Here is a 13,965-nt window from a genome sequence, read left to right on the forward strand (position 1 = left end):
AAATAAAATAGTAAATTTTATACTATTGGAATAGTTTGATAAACTTGAATGCAATCTGTGTACTAGCTATTATTCCACTAGGTTTAACTTCTTGGGTGTAACAGTGTTGTTGTCTTTGATCTTAGGAAATGTATACTAAAGTACTTAGGGGTGACAAGTACCTAGAGCTTATCTTCAGGTAGTTTAGAAGAAAGAAAGGTGTGTATGTTGTGTGTGCACACGTGCATGCGTGCAGCATGCTTGGTGATGAATGAGTTTGGATTGTTTTTTCTTTCTGACCCTCATTTTACACTAAATGATGTTCTCTGGGTTTTGCTTTTTACTTTTTTTCTCTTGGATGAATGGTCGGTCATTTGTGACTTTCTGATTTGATTTGTTTCCTTTAATCCCCCTCATTTTGCTAGCATGAAGCTGCTTGAGACTAGTTTTGGGGCTCAATTCATTTTCCTACATTGTAGTGATTAATCCTATGATCTAGGTAGCATAAATATATGCTATTATTGATCATCAATAGAATAAGAAAATATGGATGGATTTGTGCAGTTTCATCATCTCTAAAACACATTTAAACACATTTTATTAACATGCGTTTAAGGATGTTAATAATATTCAAGACACCAAGCTGTGACCCATTTTGTAGAAACATTAGATTCTCTAAATAAGCTACTTAGAGCTCATCAGTTATGTTTAATACTTTGTGAAACATTTACTTGTAAGGCTCGTCTGGGAGCACTGCTGAGTGTGAGCTGAGGTACAGAGCCCTCCCGTCTGTGTCTTTGCTCTAGAACAGACACAACAGACCCTGCATGGCCGAGGTCAGTAACCCACTGTTTCTCAGAAGTTTGAGAAACTCTTTTCGATATTTAACTTTGGTACCTTAAGGACCAAGTAACCTTTTGGTAATTATATCTGAGAGCTTAATAATAAAAACAGAGTTATAGGAATGTATTCTTCCTTTGTTTAAAATGTATGAGATCTGGTTTTTTTTTAATTGAAGTATAACTGACCTACAACACTGCATTAGTTCCAGGTACACAACATAGTTATTTGGTATTCCTATAGATCACGAAATGTTAAGCCTATTACTATTGATATAATACAAAATTATTACAATATTCTTTTCTGTATTCCCCATGCTGTACATTTCATACCCATGACTTGTTTATTTTGTAACTGGAAGTTAACCCTGTTAATCTCCCTCAACTATTTCACTCCTCTCCCCATCATCTCCCCTCTGACAATCACTTAGTTCTCTATATCTATGAGTCTGTTGCTGTTTTGTTATTTGTTCATTGTTTTGTTTTTTTAGATTCTACATATAATTGAAATGATAATGATTTTTCTCTTTGTCTGACTAGTTTACTTAGTATGATATTCTTTTATGTCCATCCATGTTGTCTCAAATGGCAAGATTTCATTTTGTAAATAAGTTTCAAATAACTTATTTACAAAAGAGAAACAACACAAACATAGAGAAGGAACTTAACAATCACCAGGGCGAGAGGGATAGATTGGCAATTTGGGACTGACATGTACACTGTGCTATATTTAAAATAGATGACCAACAAGGAGTTCTTGTATAGCACAAGGAACTCAGCTCAATATTCTGTAATAACATAAATGAGAAAAGAATTTGAAAAGGGATAGAAACTTATATAAATGAATCACTTTGCTGTACACTTATAACTAACACATCATTGTAAATCAACTATACTCCAATATAAAATAAAAATTGTTTTAAAGATTTTGTTTTTTATGGCTAACATTCCATTGTGTGTGTGTGGGGGGGTATGTATGTATATCACATCTTCTTTTTTTTTTATCTTTTTTTTTAATCACATCTTCTTTATCCATTCATCTGTTGGTGGGTGTTTAGGTTGCTTCCATAACTTGGCTGTTGTAAACAAAGCTGCAGTGAACATAGGGGTGCATATATCTTTCTGAATTAGTGTTTTTTATTTTTTTCCTGGAAAAATACTCAGAAGTAAAATTGCTGCATTGCATGGTAGTTCAATTCTTAAATCCTTGAGGAACCTTCATACACTTTTCATACACTTTTCACTGTGCATTTGTGCGTAGTGACCGCATCAGTTTACATTCCCACCAGTAGTGCTCAGGGGTTCTTTTTTCTCCACATTCTCATCAGTTCAGTTCAGTTAAGTTCAGTTCATTCGCTCAGTCGTGTCCGACTCTTTGCGACCCCATGAATTGCAGCACGCCAGGCCTCCCTGTCCATCACCAACTCCCGGAGTTTACTCAAACTCATGTCCATTGAGTTGGGGATGCCATCCAGCCATCTCATCCTCTGTTGTCCCCTTCTCCTCGTGCTGCCAATCCCATTCTCATCAGACTTTATTATTTGTTGTCTTTTGATAATAGCCATTCTGACAGATGTGAAGTGATAACTCATTGTGGTTTTGATTTGCATATCCTGACGATTAGTGACGTTGAGCATCTTTTCGTGGCCATCTATATGTCTTCTTTCGAAGAATGTCTATTCAGATCTTCTGCCCACTTTTAATTGGGTTATCTGTTTGACGTTGAATTGTATGAGTTATTTGTACATTTTGGATATTAACTCCGTATCAGATATATTATTTGAAAATATCTTTTCCCATTCAGTAGTCTGCTTTTTTTTTTTTGGTTGAGTATCCTTCACTGTGCAAAAGCTTTTTAGTTTGATGTAGTACCAGTTGTTTATTTTCACTTTTATTTCCCTTTCCTGAAGAGACATAGCCAAAAAAATACTGCTAAAACTGCTCTCAGGAAGCATACTGCCTACATTTTATTCTATGAGTTTTATGGTTTCAGATCTTACATTTAAGTCTTCAATACATTTTGATTTTATTTTCATATATGGTGTGAAAAAGTGGTCTGGTTTGATTCTTTTGCGTGTAGTTGTCGTTTTCCCAACACTGTTTATTGAGGAGGCACTCTTTTCCCCATTATATATTCTTTGTCATAGGTTAATTGTATCAGACATTTAAAAAAATTTAGATGAGATCCTGTTCCTAGAGTGCAGATGCCATCAGCAGCTTTTCTCAGAAAGGAGAATCTAAGATTTCTCCTTTTTACTTTGTAAGTTCTCTTGTGCCTCATGTAGTACTTATATACTCTGAGGGTGAGCTCCCTCCCTTTCTCTTGCTCTGTCTCTCTTTCTCCCCTCCTCTCTCTCCTTCTATTGGTCTGTCTGTCTCTGGCATTGATCAGAAAAGGAAAGTGAACAAATACCCAGAATTTCTGAATAAGCAAGAAATAAAGGAAAAACATTACCTGGAGAAGCAGTGATGACAAGGGTCTTCTCATGGTCCTTGTGAGGTGGAGTTTGTTCTAAGGCAGACATACTGGGAAGACTGACTGAGCTGCTCACCAATGTTAGAAAGTTAAAGTCAAGTCTCTCAGTTGTGTCTGACTCTTTGCGACCTCGTGGACTGTAGCCCACCAGGCTCCTCCATCCATGGGATTCTCCAGGCAAGAATACTGGAGTGGGTTGCCATTTCCTTCTCCAGTGAATCTTCCTGACCCAGGGATCAAACCCAGGTGTCCCGCATTGCAGGCAGACGCTTTAACCTCTGAGCCACCAGGGAAGCCCATGGTCAGTGGAGAAAAGCTGCTGATGGCTTCTGCATTCTAGAAACAGGGTCTCATCTGTCTGTTATGGAGGAGTATGCAGCCATCAGACAGGAGTTGCCCATCTTTCCTTTCCAGCTCAAATCCCAGTCTTTACCCTTGCTCTCTTGGGAGGACATTTTCCCTATTTTTCAATCAATGCCAGTCTGTCCACCTGTATCAGGAAATCCTTGCCTCAAACTTTCTCCATGACTTTGGTGCAGTAACTAGCCCTTCCCTAGGTTACATTTTCAGTTCTTCTTTAAAAAACAAAAAAAATCTCTCCCTTGATAGGACTCTGCTCCCTCCAAATCCATCATTCTAGTTGTCCCTCTGTATTTCCTTTCTTTTATCAACTATTTTTTGGAGGTTTTTATTTTTTTCCCTCTACCAGCTAAATTGTCTCCATTCACTCACTGTCCACTCATCCACTTTCTCCACTTGTCCACTTGCTCTGCCCTTACCACTCTACCGAATGTGCTCTCTCAGAGATTATTTCTGAGATACACATTCTGAATGCAGGGGCTTCAAGTCTTCATTTTTCTTGATTTTTTTGCAGCCTTTGACCAGATCCCCTGCCCCTCCCGCACACCTTGAACTGTGATGCCCTGCTTCCACTCTAGCCCATCTCTCTCAGCACGTTGTCTGTCTGCCTGTCCTCAGCCTCCTCCTCTGAACCCCACCCAAGACCCAGCCCTTGGTCTCCTTCGTTCTTTCTCAGTAGTTTCTCCCTCTGCATCTTGTCCAGCTCAGCAGCTACGAGTGTCTCAGCAGTATGGACCACGTCTAACCTTTCCAGTGCCAGAGCCCGTCTTTCTCTTTGCAGAGTCCCATGCTTACCCATCAATGTGTCTGTCACTTTTAGGTTCCTTCACCCCGTTATTCTGTCTCAATGTGTGTGTTCGTCACTCAGTCAGTCGTGTCCGATTCTTTGTGACCCTTCTATCTCTATAGCTTTCCCCTTAACATTTTGACTAAAAGAGGTTCTGGTAAAAATGTCCTTAACATTTTGACTGAGATTCTGGTTAAACATCCTGTGATAAGCCATAATGGAAAAGAATATGAAAAAGAGTATACACACTTATGTGTGTGTGTGTAACTGAATCACTTTGCTATACAGCAGAAATTAACACAGCATTGTAAATCAATTATACAGCAATAAATTTTTTTAAAAAAGATTCTGGTGAAAGTAAGCATTTTACTCAGAATAAGGGAAAACTCATACATTACCACCTTCTCTCGCACCCCAGCAAAGACCCATTTTTTGTTTCTTCTCCTTTGTAACACTTAACACAATTTCACTTTGACTCATTGGGTGAATATGTCTTTAAGGTCAGGCTCCACTACCCTGCAAGAGTCGACATAGCACATACGATCCGGTTCGCTGCTCTGCCTTCTGTGCCAGTTACAGGTCTTGGCGTGCGGCAGGTGTGGAGTAAATTTTCGTTGAAGGGAAGAATGAATGAAGTAGGAATTGACCATTAAAGATTTGCTAATGAGCTATTAAACTTTAGGTAACTGAGTTTTTTACATTTTCCTCAAAATATATGTTTGTTTTTTTAAATAAGTAATGCTATAATGATTCATGTTCAATGTTCTTGGAGAAGTTTAAGGATAATTTTTATAAATCAGTTTTATGTTAGTGATTTTTAAGGAGATTTGAATGGTTGCTGCTGCTGCTGCTAAGTCGCTTTAATTGTGTCCGACTCTTCGAGACCCCATGAAGTGCAGCCTACCAGACTCCTCCGTCCATGGGATTTTCCAGGCAAGAGTACTGCCGTGGGTTGCCATTGCCTTCTCCGATTTGAAGGGTATCTGTTGGTGATTAATGTTCCTTTAATTTTCTGTTTTCATTTTCATTGTTTATTTACAGCTAAGGCATTTCGAGTATTGATTCATTCGTTTAGCACTGTTAGTGTTAATCTTTTCAAATGGTTTGTTTTCTGATTATCATAGTAAAATATACTCATTACAGAAGGTTTAGTCCTACTTAATATCCTCAGTTAAAATTTGATTAATTTACTTACACACTTTTAAATATGTATCTGGGGATTCCCTGGTGGCCCAATGGTTGAGGATCTGCCTGCCAGCACAGGGCACATGGGTTTGATCCTTGTTTCTGGATGATCCCAATTGCCACTGAGCAACTAAGCCCCCGAGCCACAACTGCTAAGCCCACGCGCCGCAACTACTGAAGGCCCCACACCCGGGAGCCTGTCCTCTGCAACAGGAGAAGCCACCCGCAATGGGAAGCCCAAGAACTGCAGCTACAGAGTAGCCCACCCACCCCCAGCCCTCAGCAACTAGAGGAAGCCCCACACAACAGTGAAGACCCAGCACGGCCAAAAATAAATAAATCCATAAATAAATCTTTAAAAATATTAAAAACAGTTGAAATATGTGTCTGCACACATACATACTCATTGTTTTCTCTGTATAAGATGGGCTCTAACTGTATATAGTAACATGTGTATTTACCTTATACTAAAAGCTTTTTCTTTGAAATATCCTCCTCAATGAGATGTGCTCTTCAGTGGTTTCATGGTGTTACCTTGTGTGAATGTATCATCCTTTATTGAGTGATTCCCTCAGCTTAGCAGTGTTACACCTGTTGTATAATATGAGGCAATTGAGGTTCACTTAAAATATTTTAAGGTAATATACTTTTCAGTGAACATACTTTATTACTAATGAGTTAGCTGTTAATGAGAACATGTTTATATCGCCAATGTATTTGCTCCGTCACCCGTAACAAAATATCGTAGACCTTCTTGCTGTGTCCTCACGTAGCAGAGTCAGAGCAAGGAAGCAAGTACTCTTGTGTCTCTTATAAAGGCTCTAAGTCCTACCGTGAGGACCCCATCCTCATGACCTCATCTGCATTTCATTACCTCCCGTTATCTCCATGTAACGTCATACTGGGGGTGAGGGATTTCAACATATGGCTTTTGCGGGGCTGGAGAGGAGACACAATTCAATTCATGGCAGTCAACAGTGAGAACTATTCAGACGCGATTTGTTTTTACCTAAGTAGCATTTTACCTAGAGATTTGTTTTTACCTAAGTAGCATGAAAAAGTTGGTTTAAAACTCAACATTCAGAAAACTAAGATCATGGCATCTGGTCCCATCACTTCATGGCAAATAGATGGGGAAACAATGGAAACAGTGAGAGACTTTATTTTGAGGGGTTCCAAAATCACTGCAGATGGTGACTGCAGCCATGAAATTAAAAGACGCTTGCTCCTTGGAAGAAAAGTTATGACCAACCTAGACAGTGTATTAAGAAGCAGAGACATTACTTTGCCAACGAAGGTCCATCTAGTCAAAGCTTTGATTTTTCCAGTAGTCATGTATGGATGTGCGAGTTGGACTATAAAGAAAGCTGAACGCCAAAGAATTGATGCTTTTGAACTGTGGTGTTGGAGAAGACTCTTGTGAGTCCCTTGGACTGCAAGGAGATCCAACCAGTCCATCCTAAAGGAGATCAGTCCTGGGTATTCATTGCAAGGACTGATGTTGAAGCTGAAATTCCAATACTTTGGCCACCTGATGCAAAGAGCTGACTCATTGGAAAAGACCCTGATCCTGGGAAAGATTGAGGGCAGGAGGAGAAGGGGATGACAGGATGAGATGGTTGGATGGCATCACTGACTCAGTGGGCGTGAGTTTGAGTAAGCTTCGGCAGTTGATGATGGACAGGGAAGCCTGGCGTGCTGAGATTCATGGGGTCACAAAGAGTCGGACATGACTGAATGACTGAGCTGGAGTAGAATTTTAAAAATTGGGATCTAGAATTGTTCTCATTTTATCTGTAGGCAAGATTATCTGAAAATCTTCATAGAAAAAATAAAAATTACTCAAAATTGCTTATTCATCATGGGATGTATAGTTAAATTATGCATTATTGGCATAAAATGGAACTGTGAAATTGCATGAAATTGCGGAAATGATTGTACTATCTCATTCCACGAATGTTCATAGTTCCAGAAAAATTGCAAATGGCTCTTAATGTCTTTTAAAATAGTTTATGAAAAGAGACGTTAGAAAATTTCTTTTTCCTATGTGGAAAATGATAGCCAATTTTATGGATGATTATGATCACTTACTGAAGTTTCTTTTAAAATTAGTCTCGTTCTCTCTGAAAAATAAGTGATACAGCTAATAAGGAGGCCTCCATATCTTAAAATGCTTTATATATTTTTTAAAAAGGTTTATATAACATCATTTTAAAATGTCAGTGATAAGTTGACCTTATAACAACATCACTAGGGTAGAATAAGTATGATCCCCATTTAACTGAGAAACTTGAAGCTTGGAGAAATTATTTTACCTAGGGTCAAAATTTCAATTTGAGTCCATTCTATTACTTCAAGTCATATATCTTTTATGTGTTCAAAGAACATGGAACCATCTGTATTACCTTTGTCTGAGAAATAGTATTTAATCAGAGAAACATACTAGTAATTAGTTACCTAATAAATGCAATTATGTAGAAAAGCGAGCAATTGGAAAACTTTGTATAGTTAAGGTACTTAACTCATTTAAAAATAATATAATTAAATAGTAGTATATTTTAAATTATTTATGAGAGCACTGCTAATTGTACTTGGCATAAGTACAACTGTTATTGGCACTGTTAATTGTTATTGTACTTGGCATCTTTTTATTGTTCATTTGTCAATTTTTAGAAATTTAACATTGCTTTTCCTGGAAGATACAAATATATCTTGTATCTTCAGTATGATACTATATTTATTTTGTATAATATATTTTCAGAATCACATAATTGGTATTCTGTCTGTATGGTACGAAGCCTGGACTGTTTAGTAGAGAGTAAACAAAGCTAGTGCAAAATCATTAAAAAAATTTTTTTTGACTGCCAGTTTTGACTGGTAAGATAGCTATGTGTAGTTTAGAACTATGTATAGTTCTAGAACTCTACCACGACAGTGGGAAAGCAGCTTTAGGCACACATGATGGAGTGGGCATAGCTTTGCTCCAATAAAACTTTGTTTACAAAGACAAGCAGCAGCCATATCTGGGTTACAGGCTCTAGTTTGCTCATCCCTGCATTAGAATACAAAATGAAATAGAAAGCCTCACCACAATATTTCCCTATTACTTATCAGATGTTTTGTTTTCTTTTCTTAAATTCTGTTTTAATTTAATGCTTTAATTCATAACCTCTATCCCCTTTAATTTCACCTTTTTATTCACATTTTTGTGCTCCTGAGCTTTTTGTAATTTTCAGCTACTTTTCTGGGCTCTCTAACATTGTCACCTAACTGTCCAGCCTTCTGGTCAGGAACCCCCAAATCTAACCATACTAACATTTACTGAGTTTTAGGAACGAGTGGTAGTAAGGAAATAGTGACATTGGGTATGAAGAAAAAAAATAGAATTCCATGGATGTGGGTGGTCTTGGAAGACTTATTAAGAGAGGTAGAACTTGCGCTGACTCTCAAAGACCAGAGGGAAATTAGGAAAAAAGAGAAGGGTATTTCAATAAATAGTTGACAGGGGGAAGCTCACATATTGCTGCCCTCTCCCTTTTCATCCCCAGTTATATAGGATTCCTTATATATTCCTTATATTCCTTAGTCTGGTCCTTTTCAAGATCATTTCAAGCATAGTGAAAATGTGTGACTTGTTTTCTTTGGGAATGGCGTCTCCTTGGATGATCTCTTTTCTTCCACACACTTAGTAAGATGAAGAGGGAATGCATGCAGACATGCCCCGGGAAGGTCTGCAACCTATAACCTAGACCAGCTCTGTTTTAGGCCCTCTGGCAGATGGACTTCTCTCTGGCCAGTGGGTGTCTTTTTTCATAATGCCCCCTCCAGTCTTTTTTGCATCTGTGTGGTAGACAGGTATCACCTTGAGGGAAGGGAATAGGAAACCACCCAGCTTTCTTGGTTGTAGGCTACCTTTAAGATTAAATGTGTAAATGAAAGGAGTCTTCCATGGGGATCTGTGTTAGCCCATTAGGAACATAACTTGGAATTTGAAATTAGGTTTATTCAAAAAAAGAGAGACACTGTGAATAAGCTTCTATTTCCCTTCCGTGCACCTAGCTTCCTGTGGTCCTTGTAGGAGAAAGGGTAGTTGCGGCCAGACGGAAGGTATCTTGCCATCTCTCAGTCTGTTTTCCTTTGGTATTATTGCATGTCATTCATGCTGTGAGAAAATAGATGCAGCAGGCCCAGTGAAGTACGGTCAGGGGACTGGGTGTCTAAGACAGAGCCCTGAACAGAGAGAGTGAAGTCCTTGCAGTGGGGTAACTCCAGGGTGGATTCTTCCTTCTGCCAGTGTAGCTGCAGGCCTAGCAGGTGCCAGCCTAGATTCAGCAGCAGGATCTGGAATGCCCGGGACCTGTGGAGAGCCAGGTGCTCCATCTCAGTTGCCTCAGGCTGCATAAACAAGTTCTCCACAAAAAGGGCCACTTCTGCATCATCATTTTACATTCTTGTTTTGTATTAAGCTTTGAAATCTGGTATGTATTTTATCCTTACGTGTGTTAGTCACTCAGTCATGTCTAACTCTTTGCGACCCTATGGACTGTAGTCCGCCAGGCTCCTCTGTCCGTGAAATTCTCCAGGCAAGAATACTGGAGTGGGTTGCCATTCCCTTCTCCAGGGGATCTTCCCAACCCAGGGATTGAACCTGGGTCTCCTGCATTGCAGGCATATTCTTCACCATCTGAGCCACCAGGGAAGCACCTGCGTAATTGCAAATGTATTTGGTGCTGGGTTTCATTTCTAAATCCAGAGTAAGATCACATTAAAATGAACAAAATTCCAGGACACTGATTTTTAGCTTCTGGATTGTTGGAGTGTATAGTTGTTATGTTTATGTCTTTTTACTTCATAAAAAAAGTAGGCACATCTCTAATAAGTCTTAAGTAACAGCTGTGGGTATGTCTGTTGGACCCCAGTGCTATAACGAAAGACATCAAGGTACGTAAAGAGTGGGAGTGTTACTATAAAGGGAACACATTGTCGTTGGAATTAGGCGAGGAGATCTCAGCGGAATCATTAAAACACAAGGGTGAAAATGCAAAGAAAGACCTGTACTCAGAACACTCTGGCTCTAGGAATTTGGCTTGCTTGGAAGCAGAAGGAAATTTAGGCAGTGAATAAAACCCAGCATTTGATAGGGGAACACAAAAGGGCTAATTGAATTTTGTGAGACCACTTAGGAGTGAAAACGATCAGATTTAAAAACAGAGCGTAAGGGAATTAGAAAAGGAAATGTCTACATTTAAAACATACCAGACTTTAAGCAGTTAAATGAGACCTTTGGGAAGACCTAGAGCTTCCCCTAATACACTGTATTTAGTTGCTCAGTTGTGTCCGACTCTTTGCGACCCCATGGATTGTAGCCCCCCAGGCTTGACACTGACAGCAGCAATCCTGGGAGGCTCGGTGTGCTGATATAAATCCTTTTGGAAGAGGTCATGGGGTGGAGGCCATTACCCCTATTATCAAACCATAGTTTGGCCTCAGATCAACCTACTGGGAGGGAAAACAGCCCCACCCATCAGCAGAAAATTGGGTTAAAGATTTACTGACCATGGCCTTGCCCACCAGAGCAAGACCCTACCATCAGGAAGCTTGCACAAGCCCCTTATCCTTATCCATCAGAGGGCAGACAGAATGAAAACCACAGTCACAGAAAACTAACCAAAATGATCAGGTGGATCACAGCTTTGTGTAACTGAAGGAAACTATGAGCCCTGCCATGTGAGGTTACCCAAGATGGATGGGGCCACAGGAAAACTCCATTCTCATAGACCAGGTAGCCGTCTTTGTCAGTTTGCTCCTCACTGTTTCATTTCTAGGAAAAAAGAAATCCTTAATTTTGAATGCTTTAAAATTCTGATTAAAAAGTCTTCAAATGCATATTTTAAGACTGGGCTAAGTAAATTTGCCAAGTAAATCTGTGAGTACAAAAGCAATGCATGAAGTTTTAGTATTTAGTATTTATCATAACCAATATTATGTACATAAAAAAATATCTACCCAAATGAATGAATTAACAATTAGAAAATAATATGGTTTACAGGATTCTTCTCCCTTTTTCTTTAAAACCATGCAGGTAATATATGCTTTGAACACTAAAAATGATGAGCACGAATCTGCAATTCAAGCCCTCAAGGATGCTCATGAAGAGGAAATCCAACAAATTCTTGCAGAAACAAGAGAGAAAATACTGCAGTATAAAAGCAGAGTAACCGAGGAGTTAGACCTTAGGAGAAAGATTCAAGTTTTAGAAGCATCCTTAGAAGATCACATAAAAATGAAGCAGCAGGCTTTGACAGAATTTGAGGCTTATAAGCACAGGGTGGAGGACATGCAGCTTTGTGCAGAAGCCCAGCATGTCCAGCGCATAGTAACCATGTCTAGAGAGGTTGAGGAGATTAGGAGGAAGTTTGAGGAAAGATTACGGAGTTTTGGACAACTCCAGGTACAGTTTGAAAAAGACAAACGGTTGGCGCTGGAAGAGTTGAGGACCGCTCACAGACGGGAGATCCAGGAGCTGCTGAAGTACCAGCAGGATCACAGCGCCTCGGTCACCAAGGGGCAGGAGAAGGCGGAGGAGCTGCACAGGGCGGAGGGGGAGGCCTTAAACAAGGCCCTGGAGGGGCTCAGGCTGGAGCGGGAGCAGCTCATTGAGGACTATGAAGGCAAGTTGCAGAAAGCTCAGTCCTTTTATGAACGTGAGCTGGATACTTTGAAAAGGTCACAGCTTTTTACAGCAGAAAGCCTCCAGGCTAGCAAAGAAAAGGAAGCAGATCTTAGAAAAGAATTTCAGGGACAAGAAGCAATTTTGCGAAAAACCATAGGAAAATTAAAGACAGAGTTACAGATGGTACAGGATGAAGCCGGAAGTCTTCGTGACAAATGCCAAAAGCTTCAAATGGCTCTGGTTACAGCGGAGAACAACGTTCAGGTGAGTAAAGAATAGTACATTCGACACGTGGATTTCTTTTCCCCCCAGTTTTGTCATTTTCTTTTTGATTGGGCCACTTTCCCTCCCCCCCATTTGGCATTTTTTCCACTTTTGTGAGAAAATCAATGGAAGGGTACTCTTTATTAGGACTTTATTTATTTTTACTAGGACTTATCTGTAGCTCAAACAGTGAAGAATCTGCCTGCTATGCAGGAGACCGGGGTTTGATCTCTGGGTTGGAAAGTTCCTCTGGAGAAGGGAATGGCAATCCACTCCAATATTCTTGCCTGGAGAATCCCATGAACAGAGAAGCCTGGCAGGCTATAGCCCATAGGGTCTCAGAGAGTGGAACACGGCTGAGCAGCTAACACACACACAATCTTTATTACCCTGTAGCTGTCATTTCCTACAATTTCAGATATTAAAGGCCCCAGAAGATAAGCTTACAACCTTGTTGATTGTTTACAAGAGGATTTTATTTAAATAATATATTAATATTTTCCCAGTGATCTGGGAAGTTTAAAATATTGGTCTTTACATTGGTCTTTACTAATGATGGTCTGTACATTCCTTGATATCCACACACTGAACAAAAAATTAAGATTGCTTTATAAACCTGAATTAAATAGGAGTACGGAACAAGTCTGAAAAAAAAGCCGAAGAGTCTCTATGGAAAGTCTCTTAGTTTATTGGCATAGAAAATTTCATAGGTGTGTTTTTAATATCTGTGCAGCATTTAAATATATTAGAAAGGGTTGCATAGCCAACATGAAGATCACAAGTTATGTGACATGGATACAGACTGAAAACTCTAGGGATTGTTAAGTTTAACTTTTGAGTAGGAGATAGTTGCTGCTGGGAGTTTGCATGAATTATTTAGCTTAGTATCATTCTTATTGATAATGGCTATTTGATCTTTCATAGGTTCTTCAAAAACAGCTTGACGATGCCAAGGAGGGAGAAATGGCCTTATTAAGCAGGCACAAGGAGGTGGAAAGTGAGCTGGCAGCAGCCAGAGAACGTTTACAACAACAAGCTTCAGATCTTGTCCTCAAAGCTAGTATGTCCGACCACAGTTCTTAGTGTATTCCTCAGCTAAAACCAACACTTAACTGTTAATTCAAGATAAAACTAGCCTTTTTTATTTTCTCATATTTTAAAATTATTTAGGTTCTAAATATGTTAAAGGGTTCTGTTATGTTATTGATTAATCATAAGAGAAGCAAATGATAACTTTTAGGAATGTATTTCTATCAAAAAATTAAGATTTATAGGTTTTTATTATTTTTTAAAGTCTTTATTGAATATTTGAATTTATTGAATTTAAAGTATAATTTCTATTGTATGTTTTGGTTTTCTGGCCATGAGGCATCTGGGGTCATAGTTCCCCGACCAGGGATCA

At 39.2% G+C, this 13,965-nt stretch overlaps 1 protein-coding gene across 8 annotated transcripts in view; it reads left to right on the forward strand.

The window, feature by feature from the left end:
• Positions 1-13,965, forward strand: part of FAM184A (family with sequence similarity 184 member A) — a 120,276-nt gene that overhangs the window by 39,496 nt on the left and 66,815 nt on the right. For all 8 annotated transcript variants that reach the window (XM_043890360.1, XM_043890361.1, XM_043890358.1 and 5 more), the window contains exons 2-3: positions 11,709-12,563; positions 13,488-13,623. In XM_043890360.1, coding sequence (XP_043746295.1) covers positions 11,709-12,563; positions 13,488-13,623 — 991 coding nt within the window. The remainder of the gene's footprint in view (positions 1-11,708; positions 12,564-13,487; positions 13,624-13,965) is intronic.

Source organism: Cervus elaphus, chromosome 28, assembly GCF_910594005.1.
Source record: "Cervus elaphus chromosome 28, mCerEla1.1, whole genome shotgun sequence".
In the NCBI taxonomy this organism is placed as follows: domain Eukaryota; kingdom Metazoa; phylum Chordata; class Mammalia; order Artiodactyla; family Cervidae; genus Cervus; species Cervus elaphus.